Consider the following 23907-nt stretch of genomic DNA (forward strand, 5'->3'; position numbering starts at 1 on the left):
GCCTGGAGGATTCCATGGATAGAGAAGCCTGGAAGGGCTACAGTCCATGGGGTTGCAAAGAGTCATGGACACGACTGAGAGACTAACAATTTCACACTTTTCACTTTCCTGACCTTGCCATATAAAAATTAAGTTATTTCACCAAAGACAACTACTTACTTCTTTTTTCATCCATAATTTTAAAGCAGTATGCAGCGCTTTCACTCCCTGGACTAGGTAAGTCTGAGGCTGGAAACCATCTTCTCTCAGTTCTGTGGGAATGAAGTTAAGGGGGAAAGGAGTTAGGCTCTGTGGCAAAGTGATTAACTTCAGGTTTTGAGTAACCATCAAATGTCAAACAAGTTAATAGAGAGGAAAAAAGTGAAATAAGAAACAATCAATTGACAAGATGAGAAAGAAAAAGAGACAGAACTACACTAAACACTACTACCTCCATCTTACACAGCAGCACCACTCTCAAGACACCCACCTCCACACAGCGCTACAGGTGTGAGATGGGGTTCCTACTGCTGCTCCTTCCAAAGAAAGTGAGCCCCCCCTCACCCCTTTTAAGGAAAGAAACCATGCATGAGTTCTATCATTTAATTCTGTGCATGCTATCCTGGGAAAAGAGTCACTGATTTGCTTCTTTTCATTGTACCTTTTCTTCTTGTGCAACTTCTAAATAAGAAAACCCCAAATGTTTAGAATAGACTTTGCTGTTTAATCTGTTTATACCTCTTCTTCTGGAAGTTAATTATAATAGTACCACTATTTGCAAACTGACTAGAAATGTAAGACAACACAGAAACTAGATCAACTGTATTCTCACGGGCACAAGTGTAAAGCAAAACTAGATAAAAGTTAGAAGTGACACTGAGTCTCCAACTCGACTGCTCAAAAATCATTAAACCAATACTAAAACACTAAAATCTGAATAGCCACATAAAAACGTAGCTTTCATGTTTAAAGGGATATTTCCCCACCCACCCACCACCCAAAACCATTTTTCTTCAGCCACAGATCACAGCCTGACACTAGCTGGTTTGCGCTAACAGGTGCCTTATGCTGGCCACATAATGGTCACAACAGTAACAGCACAGGCACCACCTGACTCTCTCAGGACAAGAGAAGTGTTCCCTCGAATTTTTTTAAAGCAAATGCTTGGGGACAAACATTAAGTAACAACAGTCCTTGGCTTCAACTGCGTTTTTTGCTAGGCAGGCACTTTTCCATGCCTGATAATCTGTGCAGGTGACTAGAGTCCCAGGAGAAAGGAACACTTTTCAGTATTACCTGTGTGGTTCCAATGCAGCAGTTCATGTGTTTTTATGACTATGGACTAGAGATCTCCTTATTTGTTAAAAAGATTCTGAACAGGGGGAAATCATGCATTTAAAAAACAACATAGGGACAATAGCCATTATATTTTTAAAAGGACCTCTCTATCAGTGACTTTAAGTGAATTTACAAATATCAGGCATCACATGAAACAACACAATGTTCCGATTATTACCTTTAAGGGTTTCCAGCAAGTTTTTGGCTACAAACCAACATATGGCTTCAAAGAAAGGGAATTTGAAAAGATCTGGTGTTTTAAGTCTTTTTTCCATCTCGTAACACCTAAATAAATAAAAGTTGAAGAAATTCAACGTTAGCATTTCCAAAGTTAAATGGAGGCAACCAACTTAACTGAAATAAGGCAGCCCATGACACAGAAGACCAAGGGGGTCCTACACATTGCTCAACACCACACACGTGGGTAGGACTGAGTCGTGATCTGACTCAGGCCTGCCCTTATCAGATCCGACAATATCCTGAAGAATTTACACGGGGCTTCAAAAAGATCACCCCTAGGGATCTGTAGCCTAGTTTTAACAGAAGGAATTTTACAAGGGTTCCACTGTAATAAATACAACGTGTTTAGAAACCAGCTCCCTGTGTTAGACAGCACTCCGACATCCACTCGCGGAGTTTTCTTTAGGTCCTTCTAAGCATTCCAGCTCAGGACCAAACTTGGGAGGGGTCAAGGTGAGAAGGCAGAAACCATACGGTGAGTTTTCTGCAAGAGTCCTTGCAGCAGTCCATACAGCCAGGAGCCGTCTTTCCCCAGGGACAGCTCAGGTATAAACAAGATTCATTTGGCAAGTGTGGGACTTCGGCTTAAAGCTTCGTGCCCCGTCTCTTGTAATAACTGCACTGATACATGGCTTCCAGGGTTCTCCATGGGCATGCCAAGTTACAAGTCAGGAAAGTCAAAAGACATGGCTCCCTACCAGGGATTTCCAGTTCTCCCAGTCCTTGTGCAGTTTATCAATGAGGAATCATTTTACCATAAGCGATGCTGCCTAATAACATTCTTCTCTTATTAGGCTACCAGGGGAAGTTTTTGCCCAAAAGTCAGATTGTCATGCAGAAGGGGAAATAGTTGGTAATCCTTTACCACAGCAAAATTAAAACAGGTGTTTCCTATCTTCGAATTGTTCTGTCCCAGCCCCATATGTTACACCTGAGTCTGACCTGATTTAGTTCAATTCTCTCACTGTAAAAAGAGCCAAAGGAGAGCCTATCCATCTCTATAAAATTCCGAAATGTGGGAAGATATTTAGTTTCAACTTGAATAAGTGATTCTTTTTGTTTTAGATTCATCAAGGTGTCCTCCTGTCAAAATTTTAAGACAATGTTTTTTTTTTAAAGTTTCTAATAATTTCTCAGGGCCTATCTTCATGAGATCACAATCAAATATGTTGCTGAAATTATTTATTTTTAACTTTTAAGTCCTATTCAAGAAAGGACAAAAAGATCCTTCAAGTGCTGATAACACAAACCTGAGCTGCATGCCAATGTTAAGGTTGTGCAGAAAGTTCCCCCCAAAAGCCATACAGTCCTGAGAAGTGAGCACAGCATGAATCCACCCTGAAATGGTTAAAAGGACATGTCAGTGACTTTTCAATGTTTAAACAACACAAATGTGATATCTACCTGTTTTAAGAAACACACAAAAAATCAGTTTACCTCATACTTCAGTGCCAGAGAAGCTAATGTCTATTATGCTCTAAAGATGCAATGATTCAAGTATTTATTAAATGCCTATTCTATGCCGGCCTCTGTGCTGTGTTTCAGATTAATGCATTGACCCAACTACACAAAATTATGGTGCAGGACAGAAGGAGGTTTTGGTAGTTGTTACTGTTTTCATTTTTTAGTTTAAAAACACATCTAACTTTATGTTAAAGATTTTACTCTGAGACAAGTCAAATCTGGTTAGAGTGAGGCAAGCACGTTTTCATTAAATGAATAATTGGAACTGGCTGAGCCCCTGGCCTTCTTAGTGTCATCCTGAAATGAGTGCCGGTAGGAACCAAGCAGTGGAGAAGGCAATGGCACCCTACTCCAGTACTCTTGCCTGGAAAATCCCATGGACGGAGGAGCCTGATAGGCTGCAGTCCATGGGGTCGCTAAGAGTCGGACACGACTGAGCAACTTCACTTTGACTTTTCACTTTCATGCATTGGAGAAGGAAATGGCAACCCACTCCAGTATTCTTGCCTAGAGAATCCCAGGGATGGGGGAGCCTGGTGTGCTGCCGTCTATGAGGTCACACAGAGTCGGACACGACTGAAGCGACTTAGCAGCAGCAGCAGGGACCAAGCAGAGGAGGATCAATGGGACTCCAGCCAGGACCTGCCTCTAAGAAAGAAAAGGTAGATCCCCCGTATTTTATCAGGCAGGTTATGGCCCCACAAATATAAATGTTGGCAATCAGAATGTTATCTTCCCATAAGCCAATGTGTTTCCAAAGTGAGGCTCACTTCTAAGAGATGATGTCTAACTTTTGAAAGAAAGGTCTTGTAGACCAAACATAAAGACGTTATACAAATGTAAATAAATATATTCACATACATTTGCATGGAAAAATTGACTGTTAAAATAGACGGATTCCATTTTCTTTATACTTTTCATAATTTGATTCGTCATTGTTCTGTGATACAGTATCTAAAAAAGGCCAAGAAGACTGGATTTCAAGTGGTGGCCATTTGTGTGCTCAAAGGCACAAAGTCTTGAGCTTGACCCTGAAATCACAAATTTGAAGTCTGTGTTGGCTTCAAATCGTGTAGATCAGTGGCTCTCAGTGGAGGAAGCGCTGCCAGTAGAGCGTGGTTTGGAGACTTCGGGGCGAGCGGGTGGGGCTGACAAGGATCAGGAAGGACCACTGTCATCCTGTGAGCGGGAGCCAGGGCCCAACAGGCAGGACAGAAACTGTCCTGCACTAGCCAAGACTTTCAAATACCTGCTGGGCATTCAGACAGGTACAGAATCCGTCACTGACTGAGCCCAGAAACGACGGCTCCATTAATATGAAACAGCGTCTTTTGCAAGGTTTTGGCATGATTTTCTAGGAACACAACTAGGTAGCCTGTACACTGAAGAAAATTTATCAGCTGCCAAATACTTTAGGGGGGAAAAAAACCACACTCTCTATAGCAGTGGTTCTTCAAATGTGGTCCCCAGACCAGCAGCATCAGCCTCAGCTGTGAACTTATTAGAAATGCAAATTTTCAGGCCCACCCCAGAGCTGCTGAATCAGAACCACTGGGTTAAGGCCCAGTGCTCTCTGTTTTGGGCTTCCCAGGTGGCACTAGTGGTAAAGAACCCACCTCCCAATGCAGGAGATGCAAGAGATGCGGATTTGATCCCCGGGTGGGGAAGATCCCCTGGAGGAGGGCCTGGTAACCCACTCCAGTATTCTTGCCTGGAGAATCCCATGGTCAAAGGAGCCCAGTGGGCTACGGTCCACACGGTCACAAACAGCTGGACAGGACTGAGCACGCATACACGCTCTGTGTTTTAATAAGCCCTCCAGGTGACTCTGAGGGTCCGTGGAGTTTGAGAACCGTTAATCCACACCAATGCTATAGACTCTGAGCTACCTGTCACACACCTATACTGCTTAGCTGGCCTGTGCATCACCCTGCTTCCAATGTGCTGTGCCTGAGCAGGGACATTGCAAAATAGTATTTTACTATAAATTACTTCTGATTTCTTTATAATCTAATTAGGTTATTACATCAATTGGGGGGAGGGAATTATTGGTGTTGGAGGTTATACTGATGATAAATTTGAATTTAAGATTTTAAAACAGATATAACAAATATTTACTATAAAAGGGAGCTTTGGGGGTCCTTAAGGGAGGGGCTTGGCCCATTCACAGTGAAAATATTGATAGGTATCTAGATTTTATAAATTCTGGTAGTTCTAGGCATTTACTCATTCATTTATTCAACACATACTTATTATATACTCCAGAGCCAAAGTAAGAAAGCAGGGCCTGTAACAGATCCTTGCAAACTCTGCAGCCATTAAGGTCACCCAAATCGGAAGAACACAACTCTCAGAGCCTGCAGAACCCATGCCCTGCCTCAGCCACCTCTCAAAATGATACACCTGATGCCTATACTTGAGGCTATAACTAAGGCTGAGACTCAATCCCTTCCTAGGCTCCCTCAGAACGTATTCAATTGCCTCCTAATTATCCCAGGACAGCAGCCCAGATTCTTACAGCAGACTTGGCCTTCAACATCAGCGTAGAGCTGACCAGTTAAAAACTGCAGGGAATTTCATCAAAATTTTAAAATTTTGTGCAAAGGAAATTATCAAGAAAGTGAAAAGGCAACCCACAGAATGAGAGAAAACATTGCAAGTCATATATCTGAAAAGGGTCTATTCAGAATATATAAAGAATTCTTACAACTCAACAATAAAAAGACAGCCCAACTTAAAAATGGGCAAAGGCTTTAACAGACATTTCTCCAAAGAAGACATACAAATAGCCAGTATGAAAAATGCTTAGCACTGTTACTCATTAAGGAAACACAAATTAAAACCACAATGAGATACTAGTACTTCACACCTACTAGAATGTCAAAAATAAAGATAAGCACAGTGGTGGTAAAGATGTGGAGAAATTGAAGTAACTGTACATTGTTGGCAGGAACGTAAAATGGGACAGCCATTAGGAGAACAGTTTGGCTGTTCCTCAAAAAGTTAAACATCATTAAACCATATGACCCAGCAATTCCACTACTAGGTATAAACCCAAGGGAAATGAAAACAAACCTCCACACAAAAACTATCACACAAATGTTCAGAGCAGCACTATGCCTAACAGCCAAAAAGTGGAACCAACCCAAATGTCCATCAACTGATGAGGGGATAAACGAAATGTGAAACATCCATGCAGTGGAATATTATTTGGCCACAAAAAGCAATGAAACACTGATAAGAGATACAACATGGATAAGTCTAGTAAACATGATGCTAACTAAAAGAAGCTGGATACAAAAGGTCACCTATTACATATGAAAGGTCCAAAACAGACAAATCCAGAGACAAAAGAAAATTAGAGGTTACTAGGGGCTGAGGAGAGGAAATGGGGAGTGGCTGTTAACTGGCACAGGGTTTCTTTTTGAGGTGATGAAATGTTCTGGAATTAGATAGGGAGAAGGTTGCACAGTTCTGTTAATGTACTAAAAACCACTGAATTGTACACTGTTAAAGGAGAGAAGGCAATGGCACCCCACTCCAGTACTCTTGCCTGGAAAATCCCATGGACGGAGGAGCCTGGTAGGCTGCAGTCCATGGGGTCGCTAAGAGTCAGCCACGACTGAGCGACTTCCCTTTCACTTTTCACTTTCATGCATTGGAGGAGGAAATGGCAACCCACTCCAGTGTTCTTGCCTAGAGAATCCCAAGGACGGCAGGGCCTGGTGGGCTGCCGTCTATGGGGTCGCACAGAGTCGGACACGACTGAAGCGACTTAGCAGCAGCAAAGGGTGTGTATTAAGGTATGTAAATTTTTCAAAATAAAAATGAAGGCAAATGACATAAAACACAATGCCAAAACAAGTCGAACCACAAGAGAAACCCTCTAAGGGACAAAGATGTGAAAAGTTCAACATAAGAATCATCTCTCAGGCTATGCAAAGCTACTTTCCAAACATGTTAAACTCAGAGGTTCCAATCAAAAGCTGACTCTGTGATGAGCAATCGCTATGGGGAGCGGGGATGGGATTAAAACCTTACCTGTAGGAACAAATAAGGTATGTCCCTGCTTTACCACACATTTGTAGCATTTATCCACCTTATCTCCAAAGAACACTTCACTCTGGGTCACAGATGAACTCCAAGATTCATAGAGGGCCAAATTGTCATCTGTTGGCTTTATCAAATAAAAAACCTTCTCGCCCTAGGAGGAAGTAATCACACTATTTTTGAAAAAGGAAATGCCATTCTCAGGGTGGCCTATATTGATGCAATTTCCCAATACAATGTTCTAAATTAAATTAGATAATTATCAGATTTCTTAGGCTCAGAAAGACATATTTCACATGCCTGATCAATAGCTACTGCCTTGAATAAGCACCTCCACAGGTACTAATGCTCCCCCTCCCAATACGACAAAGGGTCAGTACAGTCGTGATGGAGAAACAGTTACAGGAGAGGAGGGTAAAGAATCACCAGCATCCTACTGATCTCATGTTCAAGGTGTAGAAGTAAATACATGTTAACGGGCCCCAGGTTACAGAGAGTCATCTCTGCAGACTCTGCCCTTTCTCCTAAGACCTATAACACTACAGCTGTTTTTAAAGACTTATGAACAGACTTTCTTTAGTGAACTGACCCTCTGCTTTCTCGTGAAGCAAAGGAAGAGGAGCTCGAGGCACAGCATCAAACAGAGTCCAGAGCGTTGCTGATGCACAGGCACGTGGTTTAGACGAAGATCTGGTTCTAGAGCAACAGTGTCCAAAAGAACTTTCTGTGATGATGGAAATGTTTCCTATCTGTGCTACCCGATACAGTAGATGTAAAGCCCTAAGTGGCTACTGATCACTTGAAATGTGGTTAGTACAAATGATGAACTGAATTTTACATTATGTTTCATTATTTAAATTTAGCCCCATGTGCTAAATGGCTATTGTATGGAATAGCACAGTTCTAGATAAAAAAAGGTGAATATATGCTCTCAAGGAGAATTCATAATTTTATGGGCATTCCTGACTTATTCAACTAGCTGTCTTTAGCCTGACCTTAAGATCAGAAGCAATTATTACTATAATTTTGCTCCTTCTCAGGTATCTGACTCACGGATTGACTGGTAGTTGACTAGAGGGAAGAAGCCTACATGTTTTTGCGGTTCAGTGAACAAAGAAATACGCCAAGCTTACCCAGAGGACATGGTACCAAACTGAAGTCCCACCAAAATCAATGTGGAAATCTGTGTAGCTGTCTTGGACTCCCATTAAGCAGTATTTCTGAACAAATGGCTTGGGAAAGACTGAATCATCTGGCCAATAATTTTCCACCCAGGAAAGTTTTCTGGCTATATCAGGAACCTCCACCAATTCAGACATCCTTTAAAGAAAAAAACAGACACACACAAACACACACACCCACATCATGCAAATTAAAACTTCTTAAAACTGCATCTCCCATCTCAACCCCAACCAAGAAATTAATTGGAACTCAAGGCTAACAAGAATACTTCAAGTTTGAGCATACCAAAGCAAAATGCGCAACAACATAGCTGTGCCTCTGGGCCACTTTAGAGTCACAATTATGTTTCTTACTAAAATAAATTCATCATTTAACTACATTTAGCTAACACTCACAAGGTTAAATAAAAACACCCAGAACTACTCACTTTGTATCCGAAAATTCAAGGCTGATCACATTTAACACTTTTGGTCTGCTGGGACTCGTGAAGTATCTCACGTAATTGTGAAGTGTCATTTTGCTGTCCGCCTGCCTCGCCACATCAATGACATCTATCACTTTGTCACCACCTGCAGAGAAAAATTATAGCCTCATTATTGTGCTTAAGAGTTTCATCAACAGATGGCCCTAAACAAAAATATTTTAAAGACCATATTCTGCACATGATAATTCAGCCATCTGTAAGAACTATATAGCCTAGACAAAGACTCTTCCTATATCCTTACTTTTTTCCTATATCCTTACTTCTTAAGTCCAACTGGAACTTCTGAACAAAGGAACAATTTTTGAAAGAATAAAGCAATTAAGACAGAGCTGCATAATTAACACTGAGTGTAAAAATTTATGTGTTTACAAAGCTTTCCATACAACAATGATTTCTTGTGCAGCTTATGACAAAAACGCATATTACACTGGTAGGTAAAAACTGTGCCACATGTTCTGGCTGTTAATTCCTGGTAATCAAAATTATAATTAATAATTCCACACAAAATGTGGACACGACTTTTCTCTTTTACTCCTTTAACACTTAAGATTCTGAGTCCATCATTTTAAGAAACCAATCAGTCATTGAGGAATTAGTCATTGAGGAATCAGGACAAACAATTTCTGCTTGCCTGGTAGTATCTTCTCTCCTAATATTCTGCTTCAAGAAAAAAATGAAGCAAAAATCAGTGCATATTATTGTTTGTGAAATGAGTTTTGAATTGGGATTAATTTACAATTTTCCTATAAAACCATGAGATACTGCATGCACAACACTGAATCACCCTAAAAACCAGTTAGTTTTACAATGTCTTACAGGATAAGGTGAAATTCAAAATACGGCAATACTTAATCTGAAACAGGAAACAAATAAGTGCCAGTTTCTTACCTGAATGTAACTTTAAACAAGCTAAGAAGGTCAAATAGACTATATTTAGGAGGCAAAACAATTATGTTAACTGAAGCATTTTGCAGTATTAAAAAAGTAGCTATCAAGTAGTGTGAACATTTTACCTACACTTTTATTACACTAGCCATTTATTTTACAATGTTATCTATACAAACAGGTTTACGTGAAACCTCAGCCTCATTTTCTAATTAATCAAATAGTTTAAAACTAAGCTGAATGTGAAGTGAGGCAATTTAACTGGATTTCCTCAGTGAAACAACTGGCAATGTCAACCAATGGATCGATAAAGGGACAAATTCTCAGATTATTTCAGGCTCAGAAGATAACATAAAGAATAGACAGTTTGAGTCAAGATAGACTTGAGATCTAACCCTCAAATAATCTTTATCTGCTTTGCTGACAAGGAAGGAGATCTACATAAGAGTCAGCTTTCTCTCTCAATACCCTTATGAGAATGAAAGAAGTGCCTCAAAATGTCAACAATAATGCAACAGTTGAAGGGTCTTCTGCCTTGTTTCTTATACCTTTCTGGGACTCAATATAGAACATTAAGTCCAGACATCATTAAATGGCAGTATCATCAAGTCATTAAAGTAAAACTAGGTTTGAAAATAAGCTTCTCTTTTCTAGGCAGCAGGAGGTTACTAAAGCAGGATCCAGAAATCTTGCACCTGAATGCTGCTACCAAGGTCTAGAACTCACCCAGTTCCCCAAAGACTTCTTTTTCATATCTGTAGCTACCCCTCTGTAATAATTTTTCCTAGAAAGTATCAGGAAATTTGATGGCAAAATACAAATAAAGCAACAGGATGAGGCTGTACAGAATGCTTCCTTCTGTCTTTCTGAAAGTAGGTCTACTGAGAAAAAAGTTTTCAACATATATGACATGGCATTTCACTTTTCCTGAACCAGAAACTGAACTAAACTAACATCTCTTCATTCAATTTTTAGTATTTTAGGATAATATCAACTTTATTTTTTACCGTGTTTTCCCAAGCAATTAAAGTAATCAAGTTCGTACCTACATAACGTTCCACATCCATAACAGAAAAAGTTGGTGGAGGGAGCCTGAGTCCTAGATCATCTAATTTGGGGACCATTATAGGGACTTCAAATCCGTGTTTCTCCAGGTATCTTTGTGTCAGCTGGCTGCCATGCATCTTTACAATGATTTCATCGGCACTAAAGAAAACATAAGAGTAAAATGTCATCTTTGCTGTTAAGTTCAGCTAAAAAAAAATCTGGTAATGGATTAATTCATATGCTCTATTATTACCTGTATCAGTGGTTCTCAACCTATCTCATACCTAATTTTCCTTTTTATAACTAATGTTTTATAAAGCTCCTTTTAGTATCCTACAGATAATTGGGAAAATATATGTAAATTATATAAAATGCCTTAACTATAACAAGAGAAAAAACAAATTATAGCAAAATACAGATTTCAATATGTAAATATTCAGGTAAACAACACTAGAAAAGATAACAGAATAACAGTCCAGTTCAGTCACTCAGTCATGTCCTACTCTTTGCTACCCCATGGACTGCAGCATGCCAGGCTTCCCTAACAGAATAACGGGATGCCTACAATTAGTCGTAATGAATGGTTGGATTTAAAAGCAGTAACAAGATTAGAAGTAACTCAACACATGCTGCATAGAAAACCAGAAGAGCAAAAGCGAGGGGGTACAATACAATAAGAGCTGGTTAGGATAAGTAAAAACAGATCATATTTTATCTGGCTATAAAATTCTACACAAATATTTATTAGACATCATAAAGTCTCCTGGGACACAGAACAATTCATGTTTTCCTGCAGACTGGAGGATGACTAGCATCCATAGTCCCTACTCATTAAGACAACGTCCAAATGCCCCAGTTGAGAATTGCTGATTTAAAAGATCATTATCCTCAGTATTTAATAAGTTTTAATACATTAGTCACCTTAAGCCACTAAAAACAGGTCGCTGAACTTCTGGCTGCATTCTTTAATGACTGACCTGTTCCAGCATTACACTCAAGTGTGGTCTGTCTGTCCCTTCTCACTGTCCCCTCAGTTCAGTTCAGTTCAGTCACTCAGTTGTGTCCAACTCTTTGCTATTCCATGAACTGCAGCATGCCAGGCTTCCCTGTCCATCACCAACTCCTGGAGCTTGCTCAAACTCATATTCATTGAGTCAGTGATGCCATCCAACCATCTCATCCTCTGTTGTCCCCTTCTCTTCCTGCCTTCAGTCTTTCCCAGCATCAGGGTCTTTTCCAATGAGTCAGTTCTTCGCATCACATGGCCAAAGTATTGGAGCTTCAGCTTCAACATCAGTCCTTCCAATGAATATTCAGGATTGATCTCCTTTAGGATTGACTGATTTGATCTCCATGCTGTCTAAGGGACTTTCAAGGGTATTCTCCAACACCACAGTTCAAAAGCATCAATTCTTTGGCACTCAGCCTTCTTTATAGTCCAGCTCTCACATCCATTCATGACTACTGGAAAAACCATAGCTTTGACTAGATGGACCTTTGTCGGCAAACTAACGTCTGCCTTTTAATATGCTGTCTAGGTTGGTCATAGTTTTTCTTCCAAGGAGCAAGTGTCTTTTAATTTCACCATCTGCAGTGATTTTGGAGCCCAAGATAATAAAGTCTCTCACTGTTTCCATTGTTTCCCCATCTATGCCATGAAGTGATGGGACTGGATGCCATGATCTTAGTTTTTGAATGTTGAGTTTTCAGCCAGTTTTTTCACTCTCCTCTTTCACTTTCATCAACAGGCCCTTTAGTTCCTCTTCGTTTTCTACCATAAGGGTACTGTCATCTGCATATGTGAAGTTATTGATAATTTCTTCTGGCAATCTTGATTCCAGCTTGTGCTTCATCCAGCCCGGCATTTCGCATGATGTACTCCACACTGAAGTTAAATAAGCAGGGTGACAACAGTCTGCCTTAGTGCACTCCTTTCCCAATTTGGGACCAGTCCATTTTTCCATGTCTGGTTCTAACAGTTGCTTCTTGACCTGCATACAGATTTCTCAGGAGGCAGGTAAGGTGGTCTGCTATTCCCATCTCTTTAAGAATTTTCCAGTTTGTTGATTGTTCCCTAACCATAAATCAGAGATCTCTAAAAATGGAGATAGTCTCAATTTTATATTTCAAATGCTCACAGAATTGCAGCTGCTATTCATTGAAAGTTAAGGGCAACATTTGCATGATAGGTTAAACACAACAGTCTCCTTTTTTACAATCAGATCTTAGCTATCTTGATGTCATCTGTAGCCTAGCTGTCAAGGAGATAACAGGAGAAACTAGGTCTCTGAATTACTGAGCTCAGATCATCCCACCTTCTCAGTAACAGAAGGTCAGTTTAAGGCCTTAAAAAAATCCAGACAGACTTTTCTTGGACAGTCATGTAAATAGAAGGCTTAGAGCTTCTTTACCTGACTCACTGAGTTCTGTACTGCCTTTTATTTTCCTCTGATGCTGGGAGCCAGGGTGAGGAACTCTGCCCATGGCAAAGGTCAGGAGGAAGGAGGCTTGGCATACGCAAAGGCGGGATCGAGCCTCAGGAATCCCCCTGGAAATTCTCAAGCATCTACCCCCAAAACCAGAGTCTGCCTACTTAACTGCTTTGTGCTCTCACCTACACCTCTGACTTTATGGGGGGCTGTCCCCCACCACCTCTCTTGGAGAAGGAGTCAACTTAGAGCTCCAGTTAATAAAAATTGCTGGGCGTGACAAGAGTGTTTCAACCTACAAACTCCTCTGAAGGTTCTCTAGCCTGCCTGACAGGCTTGTCCGGCCACATGTGATTGTTCACAGCCTCCCAACCGTGAGAGGCACGAGATGCTCTAAACTTTCTAAAACAGATTCTTTTGAGAAGTTAGAAAATTATTAGTATAGTATTAATGGGCTAGTTAGGAATTATACTGGCGGAGGGTTTCATTGTTGAGCCAATATTTGCTGCTACATCTCCATATCCCTTGCCCCTTATACACATTAATGAATATAAATAACATATAATAAAAATAAGTATTAACCTTGATATTAATCACGTTGGACCTTAGGCTAAGTAAATTCTTTTCTTGATTATAGCCCACTGCACCTTTGCCCTATAGGAATGCAAATTTATCTGGTGCCTTCGGAGGGTGGTGCCTGACTTAAGAAAAGTCACCTTTGGAGAAAATAAGTTTTCTGGTTGACTAATCATCATCAGAAAAGGTCATAAAATGTTAGCAGGCCTCTTGGCCAGAAGATGATGTAAATCAGCTGAGAACTTTGTATATTAGAAGGAATGCAGAAAAAAAGCGTGGTTTCAATAAGGGTCAGGACTGCTGACCCCGTGTGACTTTGTATTCTCCATTTATCTCTATGTATAACTCAAAGTATAAAAGCAGACCTGGAAAATAAAGAAACAGATCAGTTCCTGGAAAGACTGGTCTCCTCATGTCGTTCTTTCTCTCACCTTATGGCTGAATTCCCATCTGGAGCGTGGAGGCTCGTCAAGCCTACTAATTTTGCCTGGGCTTCTAAGATCTGACCAGGGAGGCCTCAGTGTCTCCTCTCCTTGGGGAGAACGGGAGGACGCCTGCGGCCTACGTAGGTGGCGCAAATTCCTTGTCTTGGAAATTTATTGGTTTTCCACGTAAACCAAGTTATTCAGCCTCTTTTCTCCACTGAATTTCTTCGCTGAGCTATCCCTATTTAACCACTCTTTATATCTCTAATTTATACTTAATCAAGCTATTGTTTCCTGACTGCCGACGCCATCTCCCCTTCGAATTCCCTGGATCCACCGGGGCTGGACCCCGGCACTCTGAGAAATTAACAATTTCTCAGAGGAAATTAACAATTATCAGCCTCTGAGAATTTAACAATTCCTTAAACTCCAATCTACGGGAAAATCTTAAATCTCTTGTACTCCCTCATCTTAAATGTTTGGTGTTTTACTCCTCCAAAGTGATCAAAAATATATAGGTGCAAGTGCTTAAAAATATAGGTACATCATTACTTACAAGAGAAAAAAAAACTGGACACTGTACCATAGTGGGATAGTTAAGTAAACTATGGTACACATATATGGTACAGACACACACACACACACAAACTATGGCACACTACATAGCAGTTAAAGAGTGAGATAAACCTGTGTATATATACAGAAGGGTATCTATTAAATATAACAGTAAAAAAATGCAAGTTGCACAACATATGTGTAACATAACCCCATTTTATCTTTTAAAATTAGAAGTGTATATACATCACACATCTGTACACATAATTGTTTTTAAAAATTATCATTTACATAAAAAAAGATCCGAAAAAACTTTAAGTCTTAAAATAAGGGTGGAGAAGATAACCCATTCACTTTATTTTACACATTTCTATGCTAATCCCATTGAATATGTGTGATTTAGTTAATTATTGTCACTCTGCCTGTGGAAGTTTATGGAGTTAAACAAAATAAAACCAAGACCTTTAATTAATAATAAGTACAGTGTGGACGTTTGTGACCATCTCTATAATCTGTATTTAACTCGTTGTGTTTAACACTTTGGCAGAGAAGCCATAGGAATCACTGGGCCAGGATTTTTGACACTATTCTTTTGGGTTACAAACCTATTTAAAAAAGTGAAAGCTATGCCCTCTCTCCCTGAAAAATTCACATTCACACATCAACAATAAATCATTTATACAGTTTCAGGGAACTCACAAGCCTCTCTGAAGCCAGCTGAGAGACACTGGCTGAAAACTTGGGCTCCAAATCAATCAATGAAAATAGACATTTCTCCAATGACTTTGATACTGATAAAAGAGAATATCTGAGAACAGGGCCTTCGATATCACAAAAAGCACATGGAAATCACTGTGTTTCATATTTTTTTCCTCTCTCTGCTACCTGTGGGAACCAAAAGCCACTTCATTTATGCTTCTGTTTAAGGAAGAGGAATGGCCAGGAATCCTCAAGGTTACAAAGAAAGAGCAAGGGTTTTACACTTACAGGATCTGAAATAATTCCATAATAGGCTGCAGGTGATATTGTGATTGAAGTTTAAATTGTACTTCCCCTTTTTAAACAAGCTTGGATGTGATCCCGTGTAAAAAGCCTATTAAGCATTATCACTTTAAATAGATGTCAGGCAGTGAGTAGGAAATGATCTAAATTAGCATGGTTAAATGCTGCATAATGCTTCTGATGCTCTTCTCTTGAGCCACATAACTCAAATACATTATCTTAAAAAAATAAAAATTAAAAAAAAAAAAAGCCTAGTCTTGCTGCCACCAGAGGGTGAGCAATGGCTGTGAGGACTTCTGGCAGAAGCAGGGTGGAGACAGACCGGAAAACAACATAAGGGAAAAACAGCGTGAAAATAAGAGGAGGCGAGGCAAAGAAGAAAGAGGAGCAGCAGGCGTGCAACACAGGGAGCCAAGCATGGGGCCCAGGGCCGCAGGTCAGCATGCTTCCAACTTCCCAGGCTGAGACCTACAGTTAAGAAGCACGTCTGTACACAGCAATCCAGTACACATACATGTAACAGAACTTCCACGAAGCTATGCTTATTCACTCCTATTACTTGCAATGCACCAAAATTTTCTCTTCTATTTTATTTTCGAAAAGTAAAATTTGGTTGAGAACAGTAATGGCTTGCAACCTGAAGCTTGAAAACGCTGCTTTAGATAATGTCACCTTATTAGGTAACATTCTTAAGCGTTCTTTGGTCATAACAGGGTTCCATACCTTGGGAAGACTCGAGAACGTAGTTCCTTCACAAAAGTTCTAGTTCCAGCCTGCACTGGTTTGGAACCATCATCAATTTCTGTGTAGTCATGCCTGTGCCAGTTCCTCCTCTTTTTCACTGGATTTTGAGAAGATTAAAAGAAGAAAACATCTCTGTAACTAGTGGTACCACATACTTGGTATCATTATAGTCGACATAATCAGAAACAATTGTGAAGTACAATAATACTCACATTTTAAAATGTATTCCTAAGGCTGAAGAATTAAAATTTACTTTTTGCAATGTTGCAACTATAGGCAGTGAACTGTGGGGTTTTAAAAATCCTTCTACTACTACTACTATTATTATTCTGGCCACGCCTCACAGCATGCGGGATATTAATTCCCCGACCTGGATTCGAACCCACACCCCCTGCAATGGACCCTCGGAATCTTAACCAGTGGACCACCAAGGAAGTCCCTTAAATCTACTTCAAAAATTATTTTAAAATTAAATCAAGGAATTCAAATTAGCAGATTGAGCCTTTTATAATACCCATATTTATACGTACTATAAACCTCACTACTATTTAAAATCTTGACTGTCACTAGAACATTAGGTCATAACATGATTTTTATAGATCATCCAAATCAGTCTCTCAGGACGGGGCCTTTGATCTCATATCAGAAATCTATTTTAACAGCACAGTCACTTCTCTTTTATGTCAAGATTTATTCCCAAAATAAGCATGGTTACCCTGACACAGGAACAGCATCATAATATAAGGAGTACAAGTGAGATGACAGAATAAATCCCGGAGGGTTCATTCTAAAGCTCAGATCCTGCAAGTCTACAACTCTGGGAGGCTGAAACTTGAGTAGGCACAGCAACCAAAATCAGGACACTTGGCTTTGACTCCTAGTTTAGTCACAACTTACTCTGCACCATGTGTGTGCATGCTCAGTTACTTAATTGTGTTTGATTCTTTTGCAATCCCATGAACTGGAGCCCACTAGGCTCCTCTGTCCATGGAACATTCCAGGCAGGAACACTGGAGTGGGATGCCATATCCTCCGCTAGGGCATCTTCCTGACTCAGGGACTGAACCTGCATCCCCTGCGCTGGCAGGCAGATTCTTTACCACTAGTGCCACCTGGGAAGCCCCAACTTACTCTGCAACATGTCTGGGTACAGTGCCCTCGATGTGGAAATGAAGGGGAAATGTTCTGTTTTTCAGACTGTGCTGCAGAACCCTTAATAAAAGGGAAGATGGAGAGGAGACTGAGGTAGGGGCTCTGTACCTCATTCATTCTTCTTTTCATCAGGGTGGAACCACCTGCACATCTTTTGTGTGGCATCAAGGTAAGATTTCAGTTTTACATCTTTTTTTTTTTTTTTAATTTGAAAATCACTTTTAAGTCGAAAACTTCCAAAATTCTGGGAAATGTATGTGAGTGAGTGAAAGTCATTCAGTTATGTCTGACTCTTTTGAGAGCCCATGGTCTCTACAGTCCACGGAATTCTCCAGGTCAGAATACTGGAGTGGATAGCGGTTCCCTTCTCCAGGGGATCTTCCCAATCCAGGGATTAAACCCAGGTCTCCCTCATTGCAGGCGGATTCTTTACCATCTGAGCCACCAGGGAAGCCTGGGAAATGTACTGATGTCTGTAATTTACTTAGATGGAATCAAAAAATAAGACGGGCAGTGTACAGTGGGCTAGTTAATGGACAGATCTAAGTAATGTGAAATGTTGATAGTGGAATCTAGATGGTGGGTTTAGAGGTAATATTCTTTCAACTTTTCCTGGATATTTGAACATTTTCATAATAAAACCTTGGCAGGGGTGACAACTCTATGAGTTTAAGTTATTTCAAACCCTTCACCTTACAAAGATCATAATAATAAAATACTGCTGGATCCTCATACAGATAAGGACAAACCACACTTAAATAATCAATAGGGGTAGAAATCAGGTTCCTTCATATCTAAGTCTCAAACAAGATTCCCAAGTAATTTATGGCAGTCAGATCCTCAAATGGAAGACAGTAAATCCCATTTTTAAAAAAAAAAAACCTCATGGAAAAAAACTGACAATCATTAAGCAACCTTCCTAGAAAAGACCATTAAGGCATCCTTCATGTGTGTGTGTGTGTTCTTTTTTTCCCTCACTTAAAATCACTTCTAGGGAATTCCCTGGCGAGCCAGTGGTTAGGACTCTGTGCTTTCACTGCTGTGGGCCCTAATTCGGTCCCTGGTTGGGGAACTAAGATCCCGTAAGCCTCGCTACACAGTCAAAAGACAAAACAAACAAACAAAAAAAAAAATCAAAGGTACATGATTCAAAGGTATTTCATTCCAGGCTTTTTGCTTACATATACACAGATATATAACCCCATTTTATTTTCAGCTGGGATCATAATATTTATGCTTATCTTTACTATCATGGACATTTTCTCCTTATTAAATGTTCAAAAACAATTTAAAGGCTGCCTAGAAATTTAAGATGTAAATGAAGACGCATCTTTAAACAAAGATGAAATTAATATTTATATACACAAATCTGTTTCTGGCTACATACTACAAAATTGCCTCCAGAAAAGTGGTAGGTAACCCATTCTCACCAATATATATAAGCAACCTGGCCAGCAGTGGGAAAGAGGGACGAAGGGAAAAAAGAAAAAGAACAAACTGACCATTTGAAAGTTAATAATGATGTTACATTGTTTTAATTTTCATTTTGGCAGAACAGATTAAAATTAAAACAGATTGGGATTGGACAGCTATGGATTCAAACTCCAGCTCTGCCAAATACCTACATCAAAGACCTAGTAATATCATTTTTCTCACATCAAGGTGTTACAAATATCAAAGGAGATAACATAAATCTATTAACAGTACTTCTTAGCACAGTGTCTGGGGCAACCAATAAGCTGCCAATTACTTTTCTTTCCTTTTATATGTGTTGACTTGCAGGATATTAACAGAAGGCTACAATGTCCTGTTGGACCAACATCCTCAACACTTCAAATCAGTCACTGCAAGAGCTAACTGAATTTCTTAAAGGAAGGAGGCCAGCGAAAGAATATTTTAATAGTGGTCATAGGGAAAGGAGAGAAAACTTTGCATTTGGATTGCATGTGCCTGAGGAGCACTGAGAATATGTGTTTAAGTATTGGGCTGGGTTTTTTGAGACTGGGCCTCGAACAGAGTTCTTAATTCCCATTAAGAAGGTAAAGTCTAAATTCACCATATTAATGAATATTTTACTGTCTAAATGGAATCTGTGGTAAGGATTCCTGAGAAACTCTGAAAGAAACAGGAAATCTTTGGTAGCAAGTTAAGAGAGGCTTAAGAGCAAGAGAGAAAATGTCCAAAAGGGATTACCCAAACTAGGTGTGAGGGTGAAGGGCGAGGCGGTGGGACCTTAAAACCGGATAAAACAGATTGCTGGATCTGCGGCATTTTCCTTACGGCTACTCAGAGTCGGACTTTTTGCCCAGAAGACAATCCATGCCTGATCTTATGTTATTCAAGGATGAGAAGAATATGAAGGGGCAGGTAATAGTCAATGAGCTCCCCTTTGAAGCACTGTTATTCAAAGTGTAGCTTCATGATCCATTACGGATTGTGAAATCAATTTAGTGAGCATGACAAGCTTTTAAAAAAATTAAATCACACAGGAAAAAAGAAAATAAGAGTGCATTACATGGAGCAGTGTTTTAAATACTACATTATTCTGATTCATAGTAACCCATATAACATTTCATAGAAATTAAATTCAAATTGTTTCATTTGGGGGTTATTTACTTAAACTCTAAATTGAAACTTACATTTCAGTTCTGTTTCTCTTCTTGATATAACAAGCCAGTATTATTTATTTCCTCCAAGAATTACACTTGGTCAATAATTACTTCAAGTCATATACTACATACTTCAGCGCTACACAAAATATGAAACTTTATAAAAATTTATGGACTTCCCTGGCGGTCCAGTGGTTAAGAATCTGCCTTCCATTACTGGGAACATGGCTGCGATCCCTGGTTGGGGAATCAAGATCCCACATGTGTGGGGCAACCAAGCCCACGCAGAGAGCCTGTGCTGCAATTACCGAGCCTACGCGCCACAAAGAGAGCATGCAGGCTGCAACTAAGACCCGATGCAGCCAAGTAGATGAGTAACTATCTTTTTTTAATTTGTGACAATAAATTAGTCAATTATACATGTAAAAATTCAACCAATTTGCTAACCTCAAATTTTATACTGCAGAACTCACAAAAAGGATAATCTGTATTTTACAAAAAAAAAAAAAAAATTTTCAATACATTTATATAGCTTAAATTGCTAAATCTCTTAGAAAATAGGTAAAGTATTAATATTTCTAACAAAACAGATAAGCAGTCAGTTGCTACTAAGTTGCTTCTGAAAAATCACTTGCCCATAACCAGAGAACACAATTTCTATTTTTAAAAAGTATTATGGAAAAACTGAATTAAAAAAAAGAGATTGTCTATGTTGCCCACGTCTGACCCAAGTGTGTACAAGGTATGTTTGGGAAAAGTTAGTTCTAAAATGATTAAGTCTACAGTTTTCCCCTTTAGTTTTAGGAACACAAAAATGCTAGTATGCAGTCTAAATTTTTAAGAGAAGAAATAGTTACAATATATTCCAAAGCCTTTTTAAAATCGCTTCTCTACTCTCACATTTGTACAATAACTAATATTCCAATATATTCTGAAGCATTTGTAAGAGGCTAACAACAAAGGGGATGACAGAGGATGAGACGGTTGGAAGGCATCACTGACTCAATGGACATGAGTTTGAGCAAGCTCCAGAAGATAGTGAAGGACGGGAAACCTGGCGTGCAACGGTGCATGGGGTCGCAAAGAGCCAGACACGACTAAGTGGCTGGGCAACCACTGTCTCCTTTCCTATGTGTTGATGATGCACTCCAGAAGACGTGTGGCTTCCTTGCCCATGCCCTCAACCCTCAGAAAGGACACTGCGGGCAGAGATTTGGTCTGGCCTCTGTCCTGAGGACAGGACAGGGACTGTGGGAAGGTTGCTTCCATCACAGAGGACAGCAGGACAGGACTCTAGGCCATACTCAGCAACAGGACCTAATTTGGACAACAGAAGTAATACCTTAGCATGCCAGTGCACTACTCTTTTCCTGCAAGTGTACTGCACGTGCGCATTAAAGTCTTACCCTATACACTGTCCCAAATAGTACTGATTTTTTCTTCTTCTTTCAGTTTTATTGGGATATAACTGACCTACAGCAATGAATAAGTTTAAGTTATACAACATAATGGTCTGACTGACATTTCATGATGACCACAGTAAGTTTAATGACTATCCCTCATCTCATGTAGACACAAAATAAACAAAATAGAAAACAACATTTTTTTCCTGTAATAAGAACTCTTAGGATCCACTTTCTTAACAACTTTCACAAAGAACATATAGCAGTGCTGAATTATATTTACATGTTGTATAGCCCTAGTACTTATTTATCTTAGAGCTGCAAGTTTGTACTTTTTGATCACCTTCATCCAATCCTGCCCCCCACCCCCCACCCCCGCCTCTAGTAACCACAAATCTGTTCTCTTTTTTTATGAGCCTCTGTCTTTGAAACATAAATGGCCAACAACACTGTGTTAGTTTCTAGTACACAACAGTGATTCAGTACTTCTACACATTTCAGAATGGTCACCACAGTAAGTCCAGTTACAATCCTTTTTAAAAAAACATTGAGAGATAAAAACAGCCAGAATCAGAAAAAGTTTACTTTATTTCACTTCTCAAGTTGAAAGCTTTGAAAAATATGTATTTTGAGTGTGGAGCTTTGCACTGGCAATTAAGAACAATAGTTTTTTTTCACTTAATGCTTTGACTTGTTAAATAAGTTAATAATTCAAACAAAAACTGCACTCTCAATAAGTTTAGAAAAATCTTTCTTATAGTTCTTGGTGGGTATAATATAACTAGTCAGAGTATCATTAAGTATTATCATGTGTATATTAAGTTCTAAACTCCAATTTTGATTTAAGCTTCTAGTACTTACTCAAGGAGGAACCATGTAGAAGGGCACAGTTGGGACAGTGATACAGGTCAATGTCAACGGCATGGTGTTCTTCTACTCCAACACAGCTACGGGAAAGAAATATAAGGCCAATATGTAAATAAGGTAAAAATCTTTACTTAACTATAACAGATCGGTTAGAATTTAGCTAAGAAACGTACAACAATCTCATCAACGCATTTTGAAGAGTACAGAAACACATGTAAGAATAAATTTTATTCTCTTCTCTGCATACTGGAGAAATGGCAACCCACTCCAGTACTCTTGCCTGGAAAATCCCATGGACAGAGGAGGCTGGAAGGCTAGAGTTCATGGGGTCGCAGAGTCAGACAGGACTGAGCGACTTCTTTTCAGTTCTGCATACTGGAGTGTGTAGCCTTTCCCTTCTCCAGGGGATCTTCCCAACCCAGGGATCAAACCCAGGTCTCCCGCAGTGCAGGCGGATTCTTAACCAGCTCAGCCACCATGGAAACCCAATATTGGAGTGGGTAGCCGATCCCTTCTCCAGCGGATCTTCCCCACCCAGGAATCAAACGAGGGTCTCCTGCATTGCAGGCAGATTCTTTGCCAGCTGAGCTACCAGGGAAGCCTCCTTTCTCTGCATATTTGCTGAATAATTGTGGGGGAGAATATACCCAAATATACCACTATTTGGGTATATTTGAGAATATGCCCAAATTCACTATTAGCAGCAGTAGAGACATCAGAATTATAACATAAGTATATTTTATTTTATAAATATATATTTTATTTATAATGTTATAAATAACTATAACATAAACCATAAGACCCTCAACCATTATGTAAATGCTACCTGCTATGGACCCAATGTGTCTGTGTCCTTCCAAAATTCACATACTGAAGCTGTAAACCCTGGTGTGACTATGTTTGAAGATAGGGTCTCTAAGGAAGTAATAAGGGTTCAGTGAGGTCATAAGGAGGGGGCCTTAATCCAACAGGATTACTGTCCTTTTAAGAAGTGACCCCAGAGAGCTCACAAACCGTCTCTCTCTCTCTCCGATCTCTTCTCTCTGCCTCCCTTTCCTGGGTAGATTAAAACACCACCTAACTATAAAATATGGTCATCGGTGGCTAGCAAATGTGGGTAACATCACTGACATGGTGAGCACACTGAGCCCTAACAATTCTGCGTTAGGTCTCACACCCCTAATTAACCAGTTAAATTAGTGTGAGGCATTGTATCTGGAATACTGTATTCCATGGAGTATACAGCAGTAGCATTTAACAAAAGATTGAGGGAACTAGGAACTTGAAAAACTATATAGTGACATCTTGAGCATAGGAGTAGTTCATCAATGAAAGACCACAGCAGCTTTGCTTACTTTCTAAGTAACTTATTAGGGTAAAATTTTACACGTTTGTATTCCCCAAAAGTTTCAGAACAAAAACACAACCACAACTAGTACCTGAAAAAGAGCCAAAGCAGTACTAACACAGAATTTG

The 23907-nt window shown here is 39.7% G+C and overlaps 1 protein-coding gene across 1 annotated transcript in view; it reads right to left on the minus strand.

Moving 5' to 3' along the window:
• Positions 1-23907, minus strand: part of KDM7A (lysine demethylase 7A) — a 74012-nt gene that overhangs the window by 15904 nt on the left and 34201 nt on the right. The window contains exons 2-10 of the mRNA XM_055591078.1: positions 22426-22511; positions 16380-16497; positions 10668-10828; positions 8681-8822; positions 8205-8391; positions 7063-7225; positions 2808-2895; positions 1496-1602; positions 160-251 (exon numbers count right to left, since the gene is read on the minus strand). Coding sequence (XP_055447053.1) covers positions 160-251; positions 1496-1602; positions 2808-2895; positions 7063-7225; positions 8205-8391; positions 8681-8822; positions 10668-10828; positions 16380-16497; positions 22426-22511 — 1144 coding nt within the window. The remainder of the gene's footprint in view (positions 1-159; positions 252-1495; positions 1603-2807; positions 2896-7062; positions 7226-8204; positions 8392-8680; positions 8823-10667; positions 10829-16379; positions 16498-22425; positions 22512-23907) is intronic.

This window comes from Bubalus kerabau, chromosome 8, assembly GCF_029407905.1.
Source record: "Bubalus kerabau isolate K-KA32 ecotype Philippines breed swamp buffalo chromosome 8, PCC_UOA_SB_1v2, whole genome shotgun sequence".
Taxonomy (NCBI): Eukaryota; Metazoa; Chordata; class Mammalia; order Artiodactyla; family Bovidae; genus Bubalus; species Bubalus kerabau.